The sequence below is a fragment of the Astatotilapia calliptera genome, chromosome 2 (genome assembly GCF_964374335.1).
Source record: "Astatotilapia calliptera chromosome 2, fAstCal68.1, whole genome shotgun sequence".
Taxonomy (NCBI): domain Eukaryota; kingdom Metazoa; phylum Chordata; class Actinopteri; order Cichliformes; family Cichlidae; genus Astatotilapia; species Astatotilapia calliptera.
In genome coordinates this window covers 36,911,778-36,930,971 of record NC_137423.1, presented here as the reverse complement: position 1 = coordinate 36,930,971, position 19,194 = coordinate 36,911,778, and the positions used below count along the sequence as shown (strand labels likewise).

The window sequence follows — 19,194 nt, the reverse complement described above, 5'->3', positions numbered from 1 at the left end:
CTTAAATTCTGATCCTTGATTGTTTTTGTAGTAGAGAAAAATGAGTAATTCAATTTTTGTGTTTTCAGCATCAAAATCCAAATGCATTAGGGCAGATTAGACAAATGCCACCAAACCAACAATATACTTCAATGCAATCCCAGGTAAGTGGTGTGTTTGTTTTTTTTTGTCACATTTAACACAAGGTTGTATCAAACATGATACCATAGACCACAGACCGTTTTTGAAATCTGTCCTATATTTTGCCTGTGGTCTTTCCTGGTTTTGTCTGCAGTTGTCTCCTCCTTGCTTGGCTTGAATTATCAACATTGTTTTTATTTGTGCTATACCACAGGGCTATACCACATACGGATCACACATGGGAATGCAGCAGCATCCATCTCAAAGTGGTAGTATAGTACCTCATTCCTATGGCAACCAAAATTTCCCAGGCGCACATCCTGGAGCCAACCCTGCTGTAGTGGAACCTCTAAGGCAACAGAGGTCAAGTGGGTATCTTCTCCAGCAGGCCCCACAGCCCACAGGCTACCCACAGAGTATGCAGAACACACAGAGGTCAGTATTATGTTGCAAGTAAATCTGCTAGTTTGATAATTATTAGCACTTAGAAGTCTTTGTGTCTTTTTGTCCTTGTTATGCTTGCTGTATTGTTGCATATGCTAATTTTTCTTATTGGCTTGTACATATCAGGTTTCCCCACCAGCAACTCCAGCAGAATCCTATCATGCCATCCCATCTCGGGCAAATGGGACAAGGTGTCCATCCAGGCTTGTCCAGGCCCAATCAGATATTAACAGAACAGCAGCAACAATTAGTGCAGCAGCAGCAGTACCTCAGACAACATGCAGCGATGAGGGTATGTCACTTATATGAAGTTAGTCACATCTTGGCCATGGCTTGGGTTTTCTTAAAACAGAAAAAAAGTTGCCTGATGCAGCCTTAAGAACTAAAAACAGGTTGATGGAAGGCTGTGCTTAAAAGGCATGGCCTGTAAAAGCAGAGAAAGTTCCTCTTCTAGCATAGATTAAAGTTCTAACAGCACATCACTACTGTGTTAGAAGTGTAGTGGTATTGAATAACGTTAACTTTACTTTTAAACACGTCACAGCTAAATGTTTCCTCCTATGCTGAATAAAAGTTGTTCCCAACAAAATTAGTCTTATCTCAGATTGATAGGATTGGTTCCCTAGCTTTGTCTTCTACCATATTAGGGGGGAAACACCATTTGGACATGTTAACTTGTTTAAATCTGCATCTTTTGAGATTAAATCCAGTATGCAAGAGGCCCTTGCTGTTCTTTCAGCTGTTGTGGTGCATTATTGAAATTTACAAGCTTTTTCTGTGTTATGTTTCCCCAACCAAAGCAGGCACAACAACATCAACAGCAACAGCAGCAGCAGCAGCAGCAACAGCAGCAGCAACAGCAGCAGCAGCAGGTCCAACCACAGCAGGTTCCTCCTCAACAGCAGGTTCCACAGCAGCAACAGCCACAGGTGACGGCTGTGCCTCCACCGGGCCAGGCACAGAACCAGGGCCTGAGCATGCAGCCGCTGCCACCGCAGCAACCCATGGTAGGAGTCCAGGTGATTTTAGTGGCTTTTAGTACTCCAGGCATTCGCAGGATTTATTCATCACGACTGGACAGGTGGCAGGTGCTGGGAAGTTTTCGTGGAAACGTCATCTGTATTTAAATATGTTTTGGATGTGGCGAGATAAACTAAAGGATTAAGAGTTGTTGTTATGCTGCTAAATAATTATTTAAAGTCTGTGTTCAGTTATCACAAAAAATAATTCACAAGAGTTGAAAATTTCTAAACATAATAGTTTAGTAATTTAGTTTAATATTTAGTAATAATAGTTTAGAAAGCTTAAATTAGTGATTTGAACACAATGACAGAAATTAATCCAGGAAAAATACAAGTCAATATAATTAACTGCCTGAAAAACGGACCTTTTTATTGAGCAATAGCACAAATGACTGACATGTAATGACATGTTTTAGCTTAGTAATGATCAAAACATGTAAAATCAAGTTAAAACCAATCTACCAATTTACACTCAGTGTAACAACTTCTGCAAGGGTTTTAGCCTCACTGAAGATAAATGCCAAGAATAAGACTAATCATTTTAGACTTGAGAAAAAGAATTGTTGACACTCACAAATAGGCCTGTTCGATATAACAATATATATCGGATGACGATATAAAAACATCTGTCCTTTCATTTTACGCTATCGTTTGTTTCGTGGTGTCGCAAAATAAACTGTTTACAACAATATTTTTTCATGGTTTCGATGGTCACTGTAGTGGCTGTATTCATTTCTCAAAGTTCTCTCTTTCTCTTATATTTAATAAAACCACACTACGGACGGACAAGCGCCTGTTTTTATGTGTTGTCGTTAGCAACAACGACAGTAACACCATCACGTGTCCGCTTGTTTATGTTCCACATAAACCTTTCACAATAAAGCTCAAGATCCTGTTGAGACTTTTCAAAATAAACTGAATCACGTGAAAGAGCAGATTATTTACGGATGAGAAGTAAAAAAGAGCCGTCAGGTGCTAAAAAATAAACCTTAGACTCAAACGTTAGAACAGGCTTCTCCCCGCAGCACGCCGTGTAATAAATACTCACAAAGAAAACGGCGCCGTTACAACTTATGTCTAAAAATGTATCGTTTCATGCATCGGTTAAAACTCCAGCTACACGACGCGCAGCTGGAAACACTTCACGCAAGTCGAGCTGCCCGAGATTCACAGAAATTACAGAAAATGTTACATTTTTGTGATTTACATCGTTATCGGACGATAGAATTCTTATATCGGAATATGAGATTTTGGTCATATTGCACAGCCCTACTCACAAAGCAGGAAATGGCTATACAAAGTTATCACTGCATTTCCAAGTGCCAAGAACTGGAGTGAAAAGTATCATCAGGAAATTCTAAGAGAGCCACACAGCACAGAAGGCGGCTGGCAGAGGTAGGAAGCGAAATGTTTCTGGAGAGAAAACCGATGAGAGATGTGTTTAAAGACCCCAGAACAACTGCCAAGACACTAGTGAATTTGTTAGCCAACTCGACAGTCACTAGGATCCTGCACTGAAAAACTCCACTTCTGCAGAAGAGACACTTTAAAGCCAGACTGAAGTGTGCTAAGGACAACCTGGAGAGGGACCATGCATACTGGAAGTGCATCCTTTGGTCAGATGAGATGAAACTAGAGCCAGCAGCAAAACCGGGTCTGGGTCATCACTTTGTCTTACAGGATGATAGCAATCCAAAACATACGTCATTCCTGGTGAAGAACTCCCTACCGAAGACCAGCGTGAACATTATCGAGTGGCCGATCAGTTTGTGATCATTTACCAGCCCACTTGAGCATTCAGGCACCCCAAATATTCAGTTGCTGCTAAATGGCTGCTTTTTAAATAAATCAAGGTTAAAGGAGAGAGACTGGCCAGTTTTACTAAGGTTTCTGTGGACTATTGTCATCTTGCATTAACCCTGGGTTAGTAGGGCTGCTCTGACTTCCAAGTTGGAAATCCAGCTTGAGTTTATTTAAAATGAGTTAATTTGGATAAAGGTGCAAAAATAGTTTTAAGTACCCTCTCTCTCTTTTAGTTCCCACGACAGGGAATGCAGCAGACTCAGCAGCAACAGCAGACCGCAGCGCTGGTCAGACAGCTGCAACAGCAACTATCAAGTAAGTCAGAAACCTCTTCAGTGGCATCTTCTCACATTTCTAATGCGTGTTCATTGTTCCACATTTGTAAACCTTTCCCCTCTGTTTTCCAGGTACACAACCATCACAGGGCACCAACTCTTATTACTGATAATGTTTGTTCATAGTGGTGGGCAGAGTGGAGGCCCTGCTCTGTGGATTGGGGGAATACATGTGTCCTGTCCCATGAAGGTAGTTAGGAGGGATGACTTGAAGGCACAAAGGACCACCAAACAGATTAACGAAATCCAATATTGACCACAATCAGAGATGATCTTGTGTCACTTGTGTAATTATAGAATATCAATGGAGTGATCCTTATCTGAAGTAAACACGTAATGCTTAATGATGGAGCCTATGTAAAGAAAAAAATTACCACAAATTATAAGAATAATGCAATTTTTTTTTTCAATTTGTACAATTTTTCTCAGTTTCGTGTATTTCTCATTAAAAATCATGTCAGTTTTTAATGTCTGGTACTTGTGTTAGCTGCCTCTTTTAAAACCGGGTAGTGAAAGTTTTTATCTTTCGCTGCTCTTTTTCAAGCTCTGGGAGAAGGAAAATGACAACGAGTGCATAAAATGTATCAAACTGATGTAAATACCACCGTAAATGACTGTTTTGTAAAAGTGTTCCAATAATGAGTAAATAAAACGGTGTTCTTATTACAAGGACTGTGAAAGTGAACCAGCTAAATGGGACTGAGGCATCAGTTCATTATTCACGTCTGTGTGTTTAATATTGGGAGAGAGGGGGAAGGCATACTGGTAAAGTTGGTGTGTTTCCTCAGCTTGCGACCATAGTGATTAGTAAAAAGAGTGGAAGGACACTTTGACTAACAACTGTTCAGAGACTGGGCAGCTATGAAATATGTAGTATTTAATTATGTTTTTTTTCAGTACAACTAATCTTGGAGTTTTCAAAAAAATTTTCAACACAGAGAAATACAAACAGCAAGGTGTAAAGGCCCTGTATACACGTGTAACTATACAGGTGTTTTCATTTCAGCTTAACAGTGTTTAGAATAGAGTTTCAATCCAGACAGTATGACATCCAACAGTAGAATAAAAAGATGTTGAATCATGGCTCCATTCGGTTTAGAGTGATGATATTAAAACAAAGGCTTCAGCTGTTTTCAGACAGGAACTGTCGATTTTTGGAATCCGAATGAGACTGATGTCCTTTCTCACATGTAGCACTCAACAAGAAATGACTTCAGATATATTCTCACTACTGGAAATGTGCTGCAGTATAAAGTGTGCAGATAGCAGTGAATGCACTTAGGTACTTTGATGCAAGCGCAATCAGATATAAACCCTTATCCTAACGAGGTTTTAGATGAAAGATGGCCTAATGTGCAGTGTGACTGAGTTAGATCTTTGTGTTCTCACACCCACCACTGAGGAAAAGGTTCATGGTTGCAATGCATGTGTGACAACTCTCACACTGTGAAACTTACTTTTGAGATTACATTAAAAAACAAACCCACACCATCCTCATTTCAAATTTGCAGACTTTTTTGTTTTCTTAGGTTTTTGTTTATCGGCATTATGAGGTTCCAAGCGACTGAAAAGCACTCCGCTGTCAGATCCTAGTGCTCTTCCTTCAAAAGGACAGTCCATTCCTTGGTACCTCGCCAGGAAGTTCAGACCTGCCCAGCTCCTCTCGTGCGGTTGCACCCCAAGTCGTGACAGCAATTTGTTAGAAGTCTCTGGTACAATTGGCTGGAGAAGTGTGCCATATATCCTCAGACACTCAAGAGAGATATGAATGAGGGTGTCTACCCAGCGCTGGTCTTCATTGTTTTTCCTATCCAGTTTCCAGGGTGTGTGGCGCTGGACAAACCCGTTAGTGAGCCTCACACAGGCACTGATGGCCTCCAGAGCTTTGTATATATGCATAGCCTCATAGTGCTTTTCCACCACAGCTGGGAGTTTCTGTATAGCATCCAACATGTGGTAGTCTTCATGCACAGCTCTGCCTCCGTGTGCTCTGGGGAAGGACTGAGGACAGAAAGAGGGGTAGACCTGAGCTGGGTTGAGAGCTGGTGCCGTGCAGCGGTTAAGCAAACCACCCAGAGAGTCTGCGAGCTCTGCGTTGAGCAGCTTGGCAACTTTGTCATCTGTGTAATCACAGTCCGAGTCAGGAACACCCTGACGCAGGAGAAAGTATCTCATACCATCAGCTGTAAACATTTGTGAGCGTTCAAGAGGATCGACCACATTTCCCAAACTTTTAGACATCTTCTTTCCTCCTACTGTCCAGTGGGAGTGCACATGAATCACCTGTGGCAGTGGCAGTCCAGCTCCTAGGAGAAAAGCTGGCCAGTAGATGGCGTGAAATTTTAGGATGTCCTTTCCTATAACATGGCGGGCCACATGCCACCATTGGTTGTGTTTATCTGGATATCCTGCTACTGTGAGGTAGTTCACCAGAGCATCTAGCCATACGTAGATAGTCTGTTCATCATCTCCGGGGACTGGGATCCCCCACTGAAGACGGCTTCTCTGACGGGACACCGAGAGGTCAGGAAGGTCTTCCTGCAACCACTTAAGTACGGCCTGGTGAAAACGCTCAGGCTGTACAGCCTGAGGATTTCCTCTGAGCCAGTCAAGCAGCTGAGATTGAAACGCAGACAAGCGAAACATATAGTTCTCCTCTTTCATCCACTCCACCTGCAAAACAGTGGCGAGATAATCTGTTTTTGAAACTTTGTTAATGAAGTTAAAATAGCTTCATATAAACACTGAAAAGGGGAAAACGGATAAAAATCTCCATTTCACAATTCGTTTGGGAAGCATTTTCAGTGTTTATTTGGCAGGGCAGTAGAGCACAGACAGGAACTACATGCAGTAAATAGTCTGTGGTAAAATCGAACCCATTGTTAGGCTCCACGTACTCAGCAAATGTCACACACTAAAGATTAGAGGCTCAAGTTAGCGTATTTTTCCTAGACTTCTTAAAGCTCCTCAAGAGACAAAAGGAAAAAGTTGTTTGCACGGTTTGATCGAAATTACCTTGTGTCCACTCTCCAGCGACACTTTGATCTCCTTCCCTAATGAGTCCAAAGCATCACCGACTTGAGAGGGCATAAGAAAGCTTTCATCTTGCGTGGAGTACCAGCCTTCGTAACTCCCCTTGTAGATGAGCCCTTTGTTCCACAGCACCGACCAGAAATGCTCCACAGCCTCACGGTGTCTCTGCTCGGTGGTTCTTATGTAGTCTGTGTATGATATGTTGCAGCTACTGAAGAGATGTCTGAACTGCTTGGACACACCCGTGCAGAAGGTCAGGGGATCTTTTCCTGCAGCTTCAGCAGCTTGTTGGATTTTCAAGCCATGTTCATCAGTGCCTGAATGTATGACAAACATAACAAGAGCATCATCAAAAGCAAAAAGTCAACTGAGCAATAATAATGGTTAAAATTAAAATGCATTCCACTCACAATCATATAAAACAGAAAACGAACTAATTTACTTTTTCAACAGTTTCAAAATGTCAAAATTATAAGGTGATCACAGAAGAGTTTTATGTCAACATCTTAGTCTTTTCTTCTCTGTTATACCATTTTCTCGTTTGCCCTGATCTGTTCAGTGTAAGGCTTAAAATGGTGTATAACAAAGACCTTAATACCTATAGACACCCATTAATTAAAGTAACATGAAAAACGAACACTTAGCGTAAATGGAAGATTTACCTGTTGCAAACTTTGAGTTAAATCCCTGCAGTAGTTTGTACCTGTGTAAGCAGTCTGCTAAGACAGCTGAGTAAAGGTGTCCTAAATGAGGTGAAGCGTTGACATAGAAGATGGGAGTAGTTATATAGTAACTTCTGTCATCTTTGCATAGCTGAGTGCTCAAAGCAGCGCTGCTCCGATGTTCCCAGAGAGGTGGAACCGGTGATAAAAACTGCTTTTGATGGAGTCTGTAAACCGCTCTACATCCTCTGGTAGCAAACAGAAAGGGGAACCTCATAGTTGGATACCAAGCGACGTCCACATGAAGACCAAAACACGATACTGAATCCACGTAGTGTAGAGTGTTAGCGTAAAACCGGCAAATTCAGTTCAATGTAACCCTGGAATCCATGTGTTTCATTGCCTGTGAAGGTTGAGGCTTCTTCCGGTTTCTACGAATAACAATAATTTGTCCAATGAAAACGCTGTATGTTGCGCATTGACTATCAACCACCAATCAGATTACGAGGTGTATTTTTCCCCTATTTCTTTCTTATTTTTCCTTTTTTTCTCTTTAATTTAGTGTTACCGCTGATATTCTAACACATATTAAAAAAAGAAACTATACAAAAAGCAAAATATTTACGGTAAAAAAAAAAAAACTACATCGATTTCAGTGGGACGTTTTTTTAAACTTTGAATTTATTGACAAAAAACAGACTAGGAAGTTGACATGTGCACAGGCACATGGTTTCAGTGAGGTAAATACAAAGGATTTGTTTTTTTTTTAATCCACTCATCACAATTAAGTTGTTGAGTTGTTGCATATATTAATACAACAATGTGCTTAATAAAATGCACATTGTTGATGTGATTATTATTGGAGCACAGTTCAAACAAAACTGTGATTGTTCGAATCTTCTTCCAAACCTTGGCAAAGTAGTGACACATCTGAATAACTTGTTCCCCCCTTTCCTCACTCAAACCAGATCCTGGGATACTTGAATTCCTCCAGAAACATGTCCCCACTCCAGAGTGAGCACTCCACCTGTTCTGGCTGAAGACCATGGCCTCAGACTTTGAAGTCACAAAACACATGCAGACTGGTTGGCAAACTCCCATGCACACTCAGTTATCCTCAACAGGATAAATAGATGGTCCAGCGCTCCACCAGCGCAAGAAAACAACATTGCTCTTCCCGAATCTGGGGTTCAACTAATGGACAAACTCTCCTTTCCAGTAACCCCGCTTCCTCTACAGAAGACGTGTCAGTAGGATTAAAGAGGTTCACAAAGTATTCCTTCTACTGCTTGTCTATGCCCTTAGTCGAAGTCAGCAGTGGTGGAGCACTGCTTTCCCCGCCTGATTTCCTGATGATTGGCCAAATTTTCTGGATTTGGTGGATTTACTGTATCCACTGATAGCTTCGTCGAAATACGAATTATTTTGTATTGGTGAATCCAGTGAGCGGTGTCAAACAAATCATTTTTGCTGGCAAAAAGAAACTTCCAATTGTCAATCATTATTACTAACGAGAAGTTAGTATGCCTTGGCTTTGTCAAGTTAAAAGATATTTTAGAACGTTCAGCACCACTTCTGAAAAGATTTAAGTGGTCCTGTGTATATGTTTGACTCTGTATATATACTTTTGTCCCAGTGTGGATTAGAGAAAATCCAAAATAAATCCAATTTTTTATTGCTTTGTAAAGTCAGTGAACATGTGTTCCATACAATTTAATCTACCATGGAAATTTTTCAAAGAAATCATCAAAAATTACCATCACATTCATGCCCATGACAAGTAAACTCCTGACCACAACTGTATATCTACTTAATAATACTGTAAATATTATTAAATATTGATATTGCCTGATGTTATCAACTGTCAGCATTATTTAAGTAATGTATAATATTTTTTTAAGTTTACATATTAAACTTACAAAAATATTTTCCAATTCTCCAGAACCAGAAAATGTAGATTATAAAATTGTAAAAGTTTAGATTTTAAAAAGGTGATGATGGTTGCCTTTACGTGGAATACTAATATACTAATACTAATAGCTAAGATTGATTCATTTAAGCAACTTTCTAAATCTACCTTGCTGAACTTTATAATAGTTACTATTACAAAGGTAGTAGATCCAACCCTTGTGAGCTAATAAAAAATGTGTTTATTTTTAATAAAAATTATATAGTAACAGTGTTAAAAACAGTGTAGGACAAGGCAACAGGGTCGAATAGCTATATTTGCTTTATTTGTAGATAATGTAATGTGGAATGTAATGTACTGTGGAAGTCAGGGATGAACGTAGTTAATAAAAGAATGAAACTGTGAAATTCATTTGTCTTCTTTTGATAATATGGGTAACAGGGACTTGTAATGGTTAGAGTGACATACTTTAGTCAGAAAAGCTTGGACAAATACAAAATATGTCAAAGGGACTGACCTTTGGTCTACCATTGGTGTTAGCACGGGACTTGATCATGTCACTTCTTCTTTATCATGCCACCTCATTGTTTTGTCTCTTCCTTTTTGAGGCTAAATAGGTTTCGGTAACAAGTCTGCACATATTTTGTGGGAACTTGCTGTGGATATATACGTTTTTTTTTAAACTATCCTGATGTTTAGAAAAGGTTTAAAAAAGGTTGAACAATTATAGATATGTTAACGAATTCAAAACAATCAAGTTAATGTAAAACTCATTTAAAATCCTATAGTGTATAAGACATGTCATTATCAGCAAGTAGGGACAAGAGAAAAATGCAATTTGTCTGTGTTTTAAATAATATTTTGGAACCACGTTTTAAACAACTAGGTACATTTTATCTTAGTAGAAGTGTGTTTTACACAACAAACATGTTGTCGTATTTCATACAGAAAATGTCCTGCAACTGTAGACTGACCCTTTACTGTTTTATCAGTATCATATTCTAACACCTTTCTCTGTTATTTCTTCTACGACTTTCTTTCCAGTACTTTGTTGATGTTATTAAGGAAAACAGCCATTATAACTAAATATCACGAAAATAATTTAATCTGTAATCCCGTATGAAAACATGGCGAGCAGCTGTTTGTTTGACCGGTAGCAGATAACCGTTTCCAAGACGATCACAAGGAAGTTGCTTGGTGACGACCAGCCAATCAGCTGCTTCTCCTCCCGCGGTCCGCAATGAATGTGACGAATAGCTTTAATGTGACGACGGAGGTAAAACATTTCACAAAATGTGACGTTAGCCGACCGGCTAAAGCTGAATTGCACTAAAACAAACTACAAGCAAATCAGAGCGGTACGTACTTTCATATTGCTCCGCTTTTACGGTCGTTTTAATGGGTAGTTTCAGTTCGTCGCGGTACGGTCAGCCTGTCATGTGACTTCTTTAAACATGAGCTTTCCGGCGCTCGATGCCTGGAAAGTTTCGTGTTTGAAGTAGGTCGACCATTTTTACACCCGGAACATGTTTAACTGCATTATCCGCTGTTTCAGATGGAGGTGACGCGGTTGGACTTCTACATTGGCCTCTCACTAGCTGTGAGCTCCAGTGTTTTTATCGGCTCAAGTTTCATCTTGAAGAAGAAAGGCCTGCTCCGATTGGCCAGCAAGGGGTCCATGCGAGCAGGTGATACAACAAAACTCAACTGTAGCGAAGTTTATGCGAGCGCGCGAAGAGATTTTTAGAACACGTAGTTGTATCAACAACAACAACAACAACACGATAAAGTAACCCTTAAAGCTGAATTGTTATTGCAATTGTCATGATGGAAATGATCCAGCTTTCATTATCAACAGTAAGATGGAGGGAGCTTAGTTGTCATGCAGCTGTGTTGCATTCACATACTTTGAGACTCTTACTCGCTTAACTATCACGTAAGACTAAAAATTTAATCATTGCATCGAAGTCTGACATTTTAGAGGGAAAATGACAGAATATTGGACTTTTCTGTGACAATAAACAAGTCAGCTCATCTAAAAAGCACAACTATGAGAAAACGTGGCATATTAATTTGAGAAAAAAATGTAAGAGATTTCCTTGTGACTTCTCCTATGTGATTCTGACACCTAGGTATGCAGAAACCACTGCACTGTAGCACCAAAGCTGCTAGTCACAGTATGCCAGTGGTATTTAACCCTGTTTTACAAGAGTTTACTAAAAGACACACCCATCTGGTACAGTAAAGATTTATCCCTTATTACAAATGAAATTAGATTTATTTATGTATGTTTTTTAAACAAAGAATGGATTTACTTTTTAGGGATTTACTAGTTAACCAGGAGTTAATATGTATAATAAAGCTTCAAGACATAGAGAAGCATTAAATGCTTACATTTAAGATGCAGTAAATATGTAATATTTTGCTTTTGACAAAATGACTCAAAATGACTCATGGACTATAGTTCTTCCATAAATACATAGGCATTTCTATTAATGTCTTATTACTGTATTATTATTATTATATAAACAGCAGTTTAGCTTTTTGATATGGAATTGATTTAAACTACTTTATAAAACCTCGGGCTTTGTAACTGAGAACTTTATATCATGTTTTATGAGTTAATCATAATCCGTAAGGTCCTTGAGATGTTGGCTGTTTTGAACTGCATAAATAAAATCGAGATAAGTTGTGGAAAACTACAGCTATATGTTGTAGTGCAAAAGAAGACAGGTGTACCTGAATAATAAAAATATACTACAGCGGGTATCGGAAGGGCTGTGCACATTCAAGCTACCGCAGTACATTGTGTAACTTATGATTAGTAACATTAACCTGGTTGTTCATAAATGTACCAACAATGATGGTTTTGAGGGCGAAATCTGCAGCTGTTATTGTGAAATCTACTGCAGTTTCTCTTTGTGCAACTAACAGGTCAAGGGGGCCATGCTTACCTGAAAGAATGGCTGTGGTGGGCAGGATTAATTTCAAGTAAGTGAATCTTTGGCAGATTTAATCCTGCCCTGTAAACGGGCAACAAGGTCAGGATTCTTCCTAGAAACACTGTCTTCTTTGTTTTCTTAAAACAAAACAAGGCATTTGTGGGTTGTTGTTTTTTTTTTTTTGCTGGTGACGTGGCAGTAAGCACTGCACCCACACCAAATATTCCAAGTACACATTCCTTCAAAGAGCACATTTGCACATGTGGGTTTGGAAGAAAATATTTAACCTAAGCAGCTGCACCAGATATGAATATATCTGCATGCTAATGACGATCTTTGCTGTGTTGCAGTGGGAGCTGGAGAGGCTGCCAACTTTGCCGCATATGCATTTGCACCAGCCACACTTGTGACTCCACTAGGAGCATTGAGTGTACTTGTCAGGTAAACGTTTTAAAGGTTTAATATATTATGTTGTATACTAGTATTATTAATGAAGGATGCATGTTGGAAATGCATCTGAGATTGAAAATGATCCCCAATAAATACAGTATATTTACTATGGTTTGAAATATCTATATATTTGCTAAAAGCTGTTGCTTTCACTTTTTTCCACTATGAAAGAAATACCCTTCTAAATATGGAACAGTACCATTTGTGCCAATGCTGCCTCTGCTGTGTATGTTTTTCATCTCCAGTGCCGTGCTGTCCTCTTACTTTCTGAACGAGAGGTTGAATGTGCATGGGAAGATTGGTTGTTTGCTTTGCGTCTTGGGCTCCACAGTCATGGTTATCCATGCACCGCAGGAAGAAGAGGTGGCTTCCCTCAGTGCCATGTCTGAGAAGCTCCTGGATCCAGGTATGACCAGACCTGCTTTGCTGTGATCTGATTAACAACACTGTGGAAGCTGAATCCCTGAAAGGAGCTGGATGTTTGATTTTTTTCAGGTTACTAACTCATTCTTGAATGCTCCCGTTAGGTTTCATTGTGTTTGCTGTGTGCGTTGTGGGAAGCAGTCTGATTCTTATCTGTGCTGTGGCTCCGCGTTTTGGACAGAAGAATGTGCTGGTCTACATCCTGATCTGCTCTGTGATTGGCTCGCTCTCTGTGTCTTGTGTCAAGGGCCTGGGCATTGGCATTAAGGAGCTGTTTGCCGGGACAGCGGTGCTGAAGGAACCTTTGTTCTGGGCCTTAATCATCTGCCTGGTAATCTGTGTCAGCCTTCAAATCAACTACCTGAACAAAGCCCTTGACATTTTTAACACATCACTAGTGACTCCCATTTATTACGTCTTCTTCACCACGTCTGTCATGGCCTGCTCGGCCATCCTCTTCAAGGAATGGTTAAGAATGAACATAGATGGAATAGTGGGAACAATCAGTGGGTTCTTGACCATCATTTTGGGAATTTTTCTCCTCCATGCCTTTAAAGACATTACATTTACCTGGGATTCCCTCCCACTTTATCTGAGGAAAGGTCCTCAGGGCTTTCCATGGGGCCAACAGCCATACTTGGCTCTTCCCAGCTATGACTTGCAAGCACAAGACGAGATGAATCTTCCCAGAGAAGGAGCCACAAATGGAGGGTGGGGTATACACCAGAGAGCACCTTAAAGAGGGCCAGTATTGTTATTATCACTACAAAGTCATTCTAAAACTTTAATGCATATCACAGCTTTACAATCTATCTTACAAAAAAGCGAGGAGGATGGGAGAGGAGGCTTTAAAATGAGAGTAATGCTATCAGTACACTGGATTTTATTTAAAATTAGTTGTCCACATCATACTGGTGTGTACATTTGGGTTTTTTTTTTTTCCAACATATTGAGTTAAAAAGTAGCCTTCACAAGCCAGATTGTGCCTTCTGTTACTGAAAACTATAACCAAAGTTTTGCACCTTTAGCTTTCATCATGCTTAAAAATGTGTGAGCTTATTTAAATGCAGTCAGTGTTAAAGTCTTAATTTGCTCTGAGTCGATGATGTCAGTTACTGAATTACCTCAGTATTACACACAAACCACACCAAAGAATGCTGTCTACTTGTATAAATGTCTACCTAATGTGTGCAAGCTGTAACAAATTGCTGCGTTAACTGTGTTTTGGATGTTTGATAATGCCGATTAAAACACATTTACAACATCATGTCACTGCACTCTTCCAAAAGATGGACAATATTGTTTGGTTTTTCTTTTTGTTAAATTTATTTATTGCATATGTTCAGCCTCGGCTGCTGATCATGCCTCTTCTGTCAAGACATCTTTAGTTCCTTTCATTACACCAGCATGTAGTTAAGTCCTCTTGCTGCAAGTAAACCCCCCAGCAGGCCAGCTTAGTGTGTTTTTGCACATTTTGTGAGTTTTCACATTCAGACTCAGTTTTAAAGCTTGAGCTCTGTGACTTGACAAAAACAGAGTTTAGGTTTGTGGCTTTGTTTGTTTTTTTCTCAACACTCAGATGCCAGCAGAAGACAAATAAAAAAAACTACAGGAGTCCATGCTCGATGTTACTTTCAGGCACTTGTATGAAAAGGTAACACTTTAGATTCCTTTTCCCCCCATTGGCTGGACAGTTCTTCAAGGTACTGTACAGACAGCAGGGTCAGAGGTACGGTCCCTCTCAGAGCAGTGCCCGTGTGCCTCGTTAGCGCTCTGAGAGACAGTTTTTAGTCTGACATGGTCTCTGAGAACGACCCCCGGCTCCTCTGAGTCTGTTCCAGTCTGTTTAAGATGAACTGGCTGGTGTCGATGAATCGCTCCACGCAGTTAACAAAGCACGCTTCCGTCCTCGAGTCCAGCTTCGGCCCGGGTTTATCCATACACTTCTCCTGGAAACAGAGACACGATTAAAAGGAAATGTAACGGCAAGATTGGATACAGCGCCAGAGTTCCTGTTACAAAGTACCAACTTTACGTCAGCGCGTGACGTGCCCCAGCTGTGACCTCAGCACGCAGTGCGGCACTCCACGATTCGGACGTGTTGCTCAGACACTCGAAGTCGAAGCCAAAAGTGTTTTTAAACCAGTTATTCAGGAAATTCTTAGGCGGTCCTTCGTGACCTCACACGTCTGCCTTTTGCCCGCTTTGACATGAACATTAAAATACTACATGTCCGTCCACCTCGCTTCACTCCGATACTCCTTATCTAAAGCGCCAGCTATACCAAGCCGGGGTATAGTGAATAGTATAGTGTCTCTAACACTTTATTACTGAATCCCTGCTTTGACATAGCGGTAAGGGTCGCCTAAGAAAAGCGGTGCGACCCGGTGTTTGTAAACGGCTAAAATCAATTTTTAATATAGTTTTCTGTCCACGGCCAGTAAAAACGGAAGCCTAAAATTGTGTATAATATAAGACACACCAGCCATCAGTCAAAAAAACCAGATATATTTATACACATAGCAAATGGCAGAGCTGAGCTGGTAGCGTAACGCTCATCTTACCCAGCAGACCTCCGTCATTTGATGCACCAGCTGCTGAAATCGTTGTTTCTGAGACTCGATTTCGATGAACTGCTGAAGCTGAGGGTCAGCTGTCGCTCCCTGGCTGTCCATACTTGCTTATAAAGAGGTCGTACTAGTAATATTTTGCAAACTGTAAATGCTTAATGGCTTTATTGCTGACCTTCACGTGTGTGTGCACGACGGGAAACGGGAAGTAGTTCAGCCAATCACAGAGCACGTTTGTGTGACAAGCATCGTCATCCTGTACACGTAGACTTTCGTAACAACTACGGTCAAGTGAGCCCTCACTTACAAAGTCACATTCAGGATGCAATGGTCTCTGTTCCATCAGCCATATTTTATTGGGCCAATTTTGTAACAGATATTGAATGGAAAAAAGTTTGGACTTTACCACAAAGGTTTTTCTTGACAAACAAAATTAAAGAGATTTCCTTTAAGTTGATTCATAGGTTTTACCCTACCAAACAATATTTGTCCAAATTTATGGCTGAAATAAATGTAAATTGTACCTTCTGTCAAGAGCAACCTGAAACAGTTTCTCATCTGTTTTGGTCGTGTAAATTTACGTGTAAATTCTGGAAGGATTTCCACAAGTTTATTACTGACTCTGTTCTCCCTAATCTTCAACTGTACTATAAGGATGTTATCTTTGGCTATTATAATTTTAAAGACAAGGACAATGATGCTTTCTTCTTTATAATTTTGGTTTTATTTTTGGCAAAATTTCATATACACAAAAGCAAAGTCCTCGGCAGAAAGCCTGAACTTCTTGTATTAAAAATGGAACTTGCACAATATATAAGGACAATCTCCCCATCAAAAAACACGAAGGCTCTCAAGACTGTTAACATCTGTAACCGATTGAAACTGCTAACTTGATTTTGGCTCTTGCAAACTTTTGTTTATTTATGTTCCCCTTGATTTATTTTATTTTTTGTACTCACTTTTGTCTTACTGTCTTTGTCACTCTTTCTGTTCCTCATTGTACTACCACAATGTTATCTTTTATGTGATCCCTGTTTTACTTGACTGTATGTCTATAATGTGATAAATAAAGTTTAAAAAAAAAAAAAACTTACGAAGTCACAGTCAAGCTAGCCGCTCCGCCAGCCGCACCTAAAATGTGGTTGCACTACTCTTACGCATATTACGGTATAGGTGCCGACTGGCTTAGAAACGAAGTGTTTTCTGTCCTGACACTATGTTACTTCACAATCCACTCCCAGTTTTGGTTTATCTCCACTTTCCCCCCTATGATCCACAGCCCAAATTACCGTATGATTCAGAGAAAATTAACAATAAAATTTACCCAATTTACTCTACTGTACTCTTAATATTCTCATTTTTGAGCTCAGATTACAGGAAAACTGTAAGAGGTGACACAGATATTTCACTGGATTATGACTCTGGGTGACCCCCACTCTTCACACTGTCATCCACAGCAAAAATTACTGTACGGTTTTTGAGAAAATTGATAGTAAAGTTTGCACAATTTACTCTACTGTACTCTATATATTCTCATCTTTGAGCTCATCTTACAGGAAAACTATAAGAGGTGACACAGATATCTCACTGGATTATGACTCTGGGTGACCCCCACTCTGCACCCTGTGATCCACAGCCAAATATACTGTACGGTTTTTGAGAAAATTCATAGCAAAATCTTCCCATTGTGCTTTACTGTACTCCACATATTAACATCTTTGAGCTCAGATTACAGGAAAACTGTAAGAGGTGACGCAGATATTTCACTGGATTATGACTCTGGGTGACCCCCACTCTTCACACTGTCATCCACAGCCAAATTTACTGTACGGTTTTTGAGAAAATTGATATATTTTTTGGGTTTTTTTTTATTTCAGATGGTCAAAGTAGTAATGGAAGCATTCCCAAATAAACCAGAAATGACATTTTTGACGACAAAAAAAGAGATGGCCCAGGCACGAAGGACATTTGCACAGACAATACTTGAGGCCTCCGGTGTGTAATATCTTCTTCAAATGGACATATTTATTTGTGTCAAACTGATGAACACTAACACACACACACACACACACACATATATAAGCATATTAAGCAAATACTTCAATGAACTCATTTTGTTTGGTAATGGAATAGGATTTAATTTTATCAGAAATCCGTACAGTAATTGTTGCTGTGGATCACGGGGTGCAGAGTGGGGGTCACCCAGAGTCATAATCCAGTGAAATATCTGTGTCACCTCTTACAGTTTTCCTGTAATCTGAGCTCAAAGATGAGAATATATAGAGTATAGTACAGTAAATTGTGCAAAGTTTACTATCAATTTTCTGGAAATCCATACAGTAATTTTGGCTGTGTATCACAGGGTGCAGAGTGGAGATGGCCTTGATTCAGAATCCAGTGAAATATCTGTGTCACCTCTTACAGTTTTCCTGTAATCTGAGGTCAAAGATGAGGATATTAAAAGTACAGTAGAGTAAATTGTGCAAAGTTTACTATCAATTTTCTCAAAAACTGTACAGTAATTTTTGATGTGGATCACAGGGTGCAGAGTGGCGACAGCCTAGAGTCAGAATCCAGTGAAATATCTGCGTCACCTCTTACAGTTTTCCTGTAATCTGAGGTTAAAGTTGAGAATATATAGAGTATAGTACAGTAAATTGTGTTAAGTTTACTATCAATTTTCTGGAAATCCGTACAGTAATTTTGGCTGTGGATCACAGGGTGAAGAGAGGGGTCACCCAGAGTCATAATCCAGTGAAATATCTGCGTCACGGCTGATCTGAGCTCAAAGATGTCAATATGTAGAGTACAGTAAAGCAAAATGGGAAGATTTTACTATCAATTTTCTCAAAAACCGTACAGTAATTTTGGCTGTGGATCACAGGGTGCAGAGTGGGGGTCACCCAGAGTCATAATCCAGTGAAATATCTGTGTCACCTCTTACAGTTTTCCTGTAATCTGAGCTCAAAGATGAGAATATATAGAGTATAGTACAGTAAATTGTGTTAAGTTTACTATCAATTTTCTGGAAATCCATACAGTAATTTTTGCTGTGGATCACAGGGTGCAGAGTGGGGGTCACCCAGAGTCATAATCTAGTGAAATATCTGCGTCACCTCCTATAGTTTTCCTGTAATCTGAGCTCAAAGATGAGGACATTAAGAGTACAGTAGAGTAAATTGGGTAAATTTTATTGTTAATTTTCTCTGAATCATACAGTAATTTGGGCTGTGGATCACAGGGGGGAAAGTGGAGATACACTAAAACTGGGAGTGGATTGTGAAGTAAAATAGTGTCAGGACAGAAAACACTGCGTTTCTAAGCCAGTCTTCACCCATACCGTAATATACGTAAGAGTAGTGCAACCACATTTTCGGTGCGGCTGGCGGAGCGGCTAGCTTGACTGTGACTTCGTAAGTGAGGGCTCACTTGACCGCAGTTCGTAACAGCCGTATCCATTTGAGGGTGTGTTTACGCGTTT

At 39.9% G+C, this 19,194-nt stretch overlaps 4 protein-coding genes across 14 annotated transcripts in view; 2 read left to right on the top strand and 2 right to left on the bottom strand.

The window, feature by feature from the left end:
* The window catches only part of med12 (mediator complex subunit 12), a 32,111-nt gene extending 27,693 nt beyond the window's left edge, over positions 1 to 4,418 (top strand). For 4 of the 10 annotated variants that reach the window (XM_080289617.1, XM_026146371.2, XM_026146353.2 and 1 more), the window contains exons 38-43: positions 69 to 143; positions 335 to 555; positions 691 to 856; positions 1,365 to 1,583; positions 3,623 to 3,704; positions 3,797 to 4,418. In XM_080289617.1, coding sequence (XP_080145743.1) covers positions 69 to 143; positions 335 to 555; positions 691 to 856; positions 1,365 to 1,583; positions 3,623 to 3,704; positions 3,797 to 3,834 — 801 coding nt within the window. In that variant the 3' untranslated portion in view covers positions 3,835 to 4,418. The remainder of the gene's footprint in view (positions 1 to 68; positions 144 to 334; positions 556 to 690; positions 857 to 1,364; positions 1,584 to 3,622; positions 3,705 to 3,796) is intronic. The other 6 variants (XM_026146379.2, XM_080289613.1, XM_026146362.2 and 3 more) reach the window with 3 other exon arrangements.
* A 166-nt stretch (positions 4,419 to 4,584) lies between these two features.
* mars2 (methionyl-tRNA synthetase 2, mitochondrial) lies at positions 4,585 to 7,847 on the bottom strand. The gene is made up of 3 exons (XM_026146393.2): positions 7,420 to 7,847; positions 6,740 to 7,074; positions 4,585 to 6,397 (listed from the first exon to the last, which is right to left on the bottom strand). Exons 1-3 carry the CDS (start codon positions 7,694 to 7,696, stop codon positions 5,219 to 5,221), a joined length of 1,791 nt encoding a protein of 596 aa, XP_026002178.1. The 5' UTR covers positions 7,697 to 7,847; the 3' UTR covers positions 4,585 to 5,218.
* Positions 7,848 to 10,545: 2,698 nt separating this feature from the next.
* Positions 10,546 to 14,410, top strand: LOC113008690 (magnesium transporter NIPA2). Of its 2 annotated transcripts, XM_026146310.2 has the most exons (6): positions 10,546 to 10,686; positions 10,884 to 11,016; positions 12,263 to 12,319; positions 12,621 to 12,711; positions 12,966 to 13,126; positions 13,248 to 14,410. In XM_026146310.2, exons 2-6 carry the CDS (start codon positions 10,884 to 10,886, stop codon positions 13,880 to 13,882), a joined length of 1,077 nt encoding a protein of 358 aa, XP_026002095.1. In that variant the 5' UTR covers positions 10,546 to 10,686; the 3' UTR covers positions 13,883 to 14,410. The 2 variants fall into 2 exon arrangements, with proteins under 2 accessions (XP_026002095.1, XP_080145755.1); XM_080289629.1 differs by lacking the exon at positions 12,263 to 12,319.
* Positions 14,411 to 14,450: 40 nt separating this feature from the next.
* timm8a (translocase of inner mitochondrial membrane 8 homolog A (yeast)) lies at positions 14,451 to 15,942 on the bottom strand. Its single transcript, XM_026146319.2, is given in 3 exon segments — positions 14,451 to 15,006; positions 15,009 to 15,092; positions 15,708 to 15,942. Coding segments are annotated over 3 exon segments (360 nt in total). The 5' UTR covers positions 15,819 to 15,942; the 3' UTR covers positions 14,451 to 14,841.
* Positions 15,943 to 19,194: the final 3,252 nt, after the last annotated feature.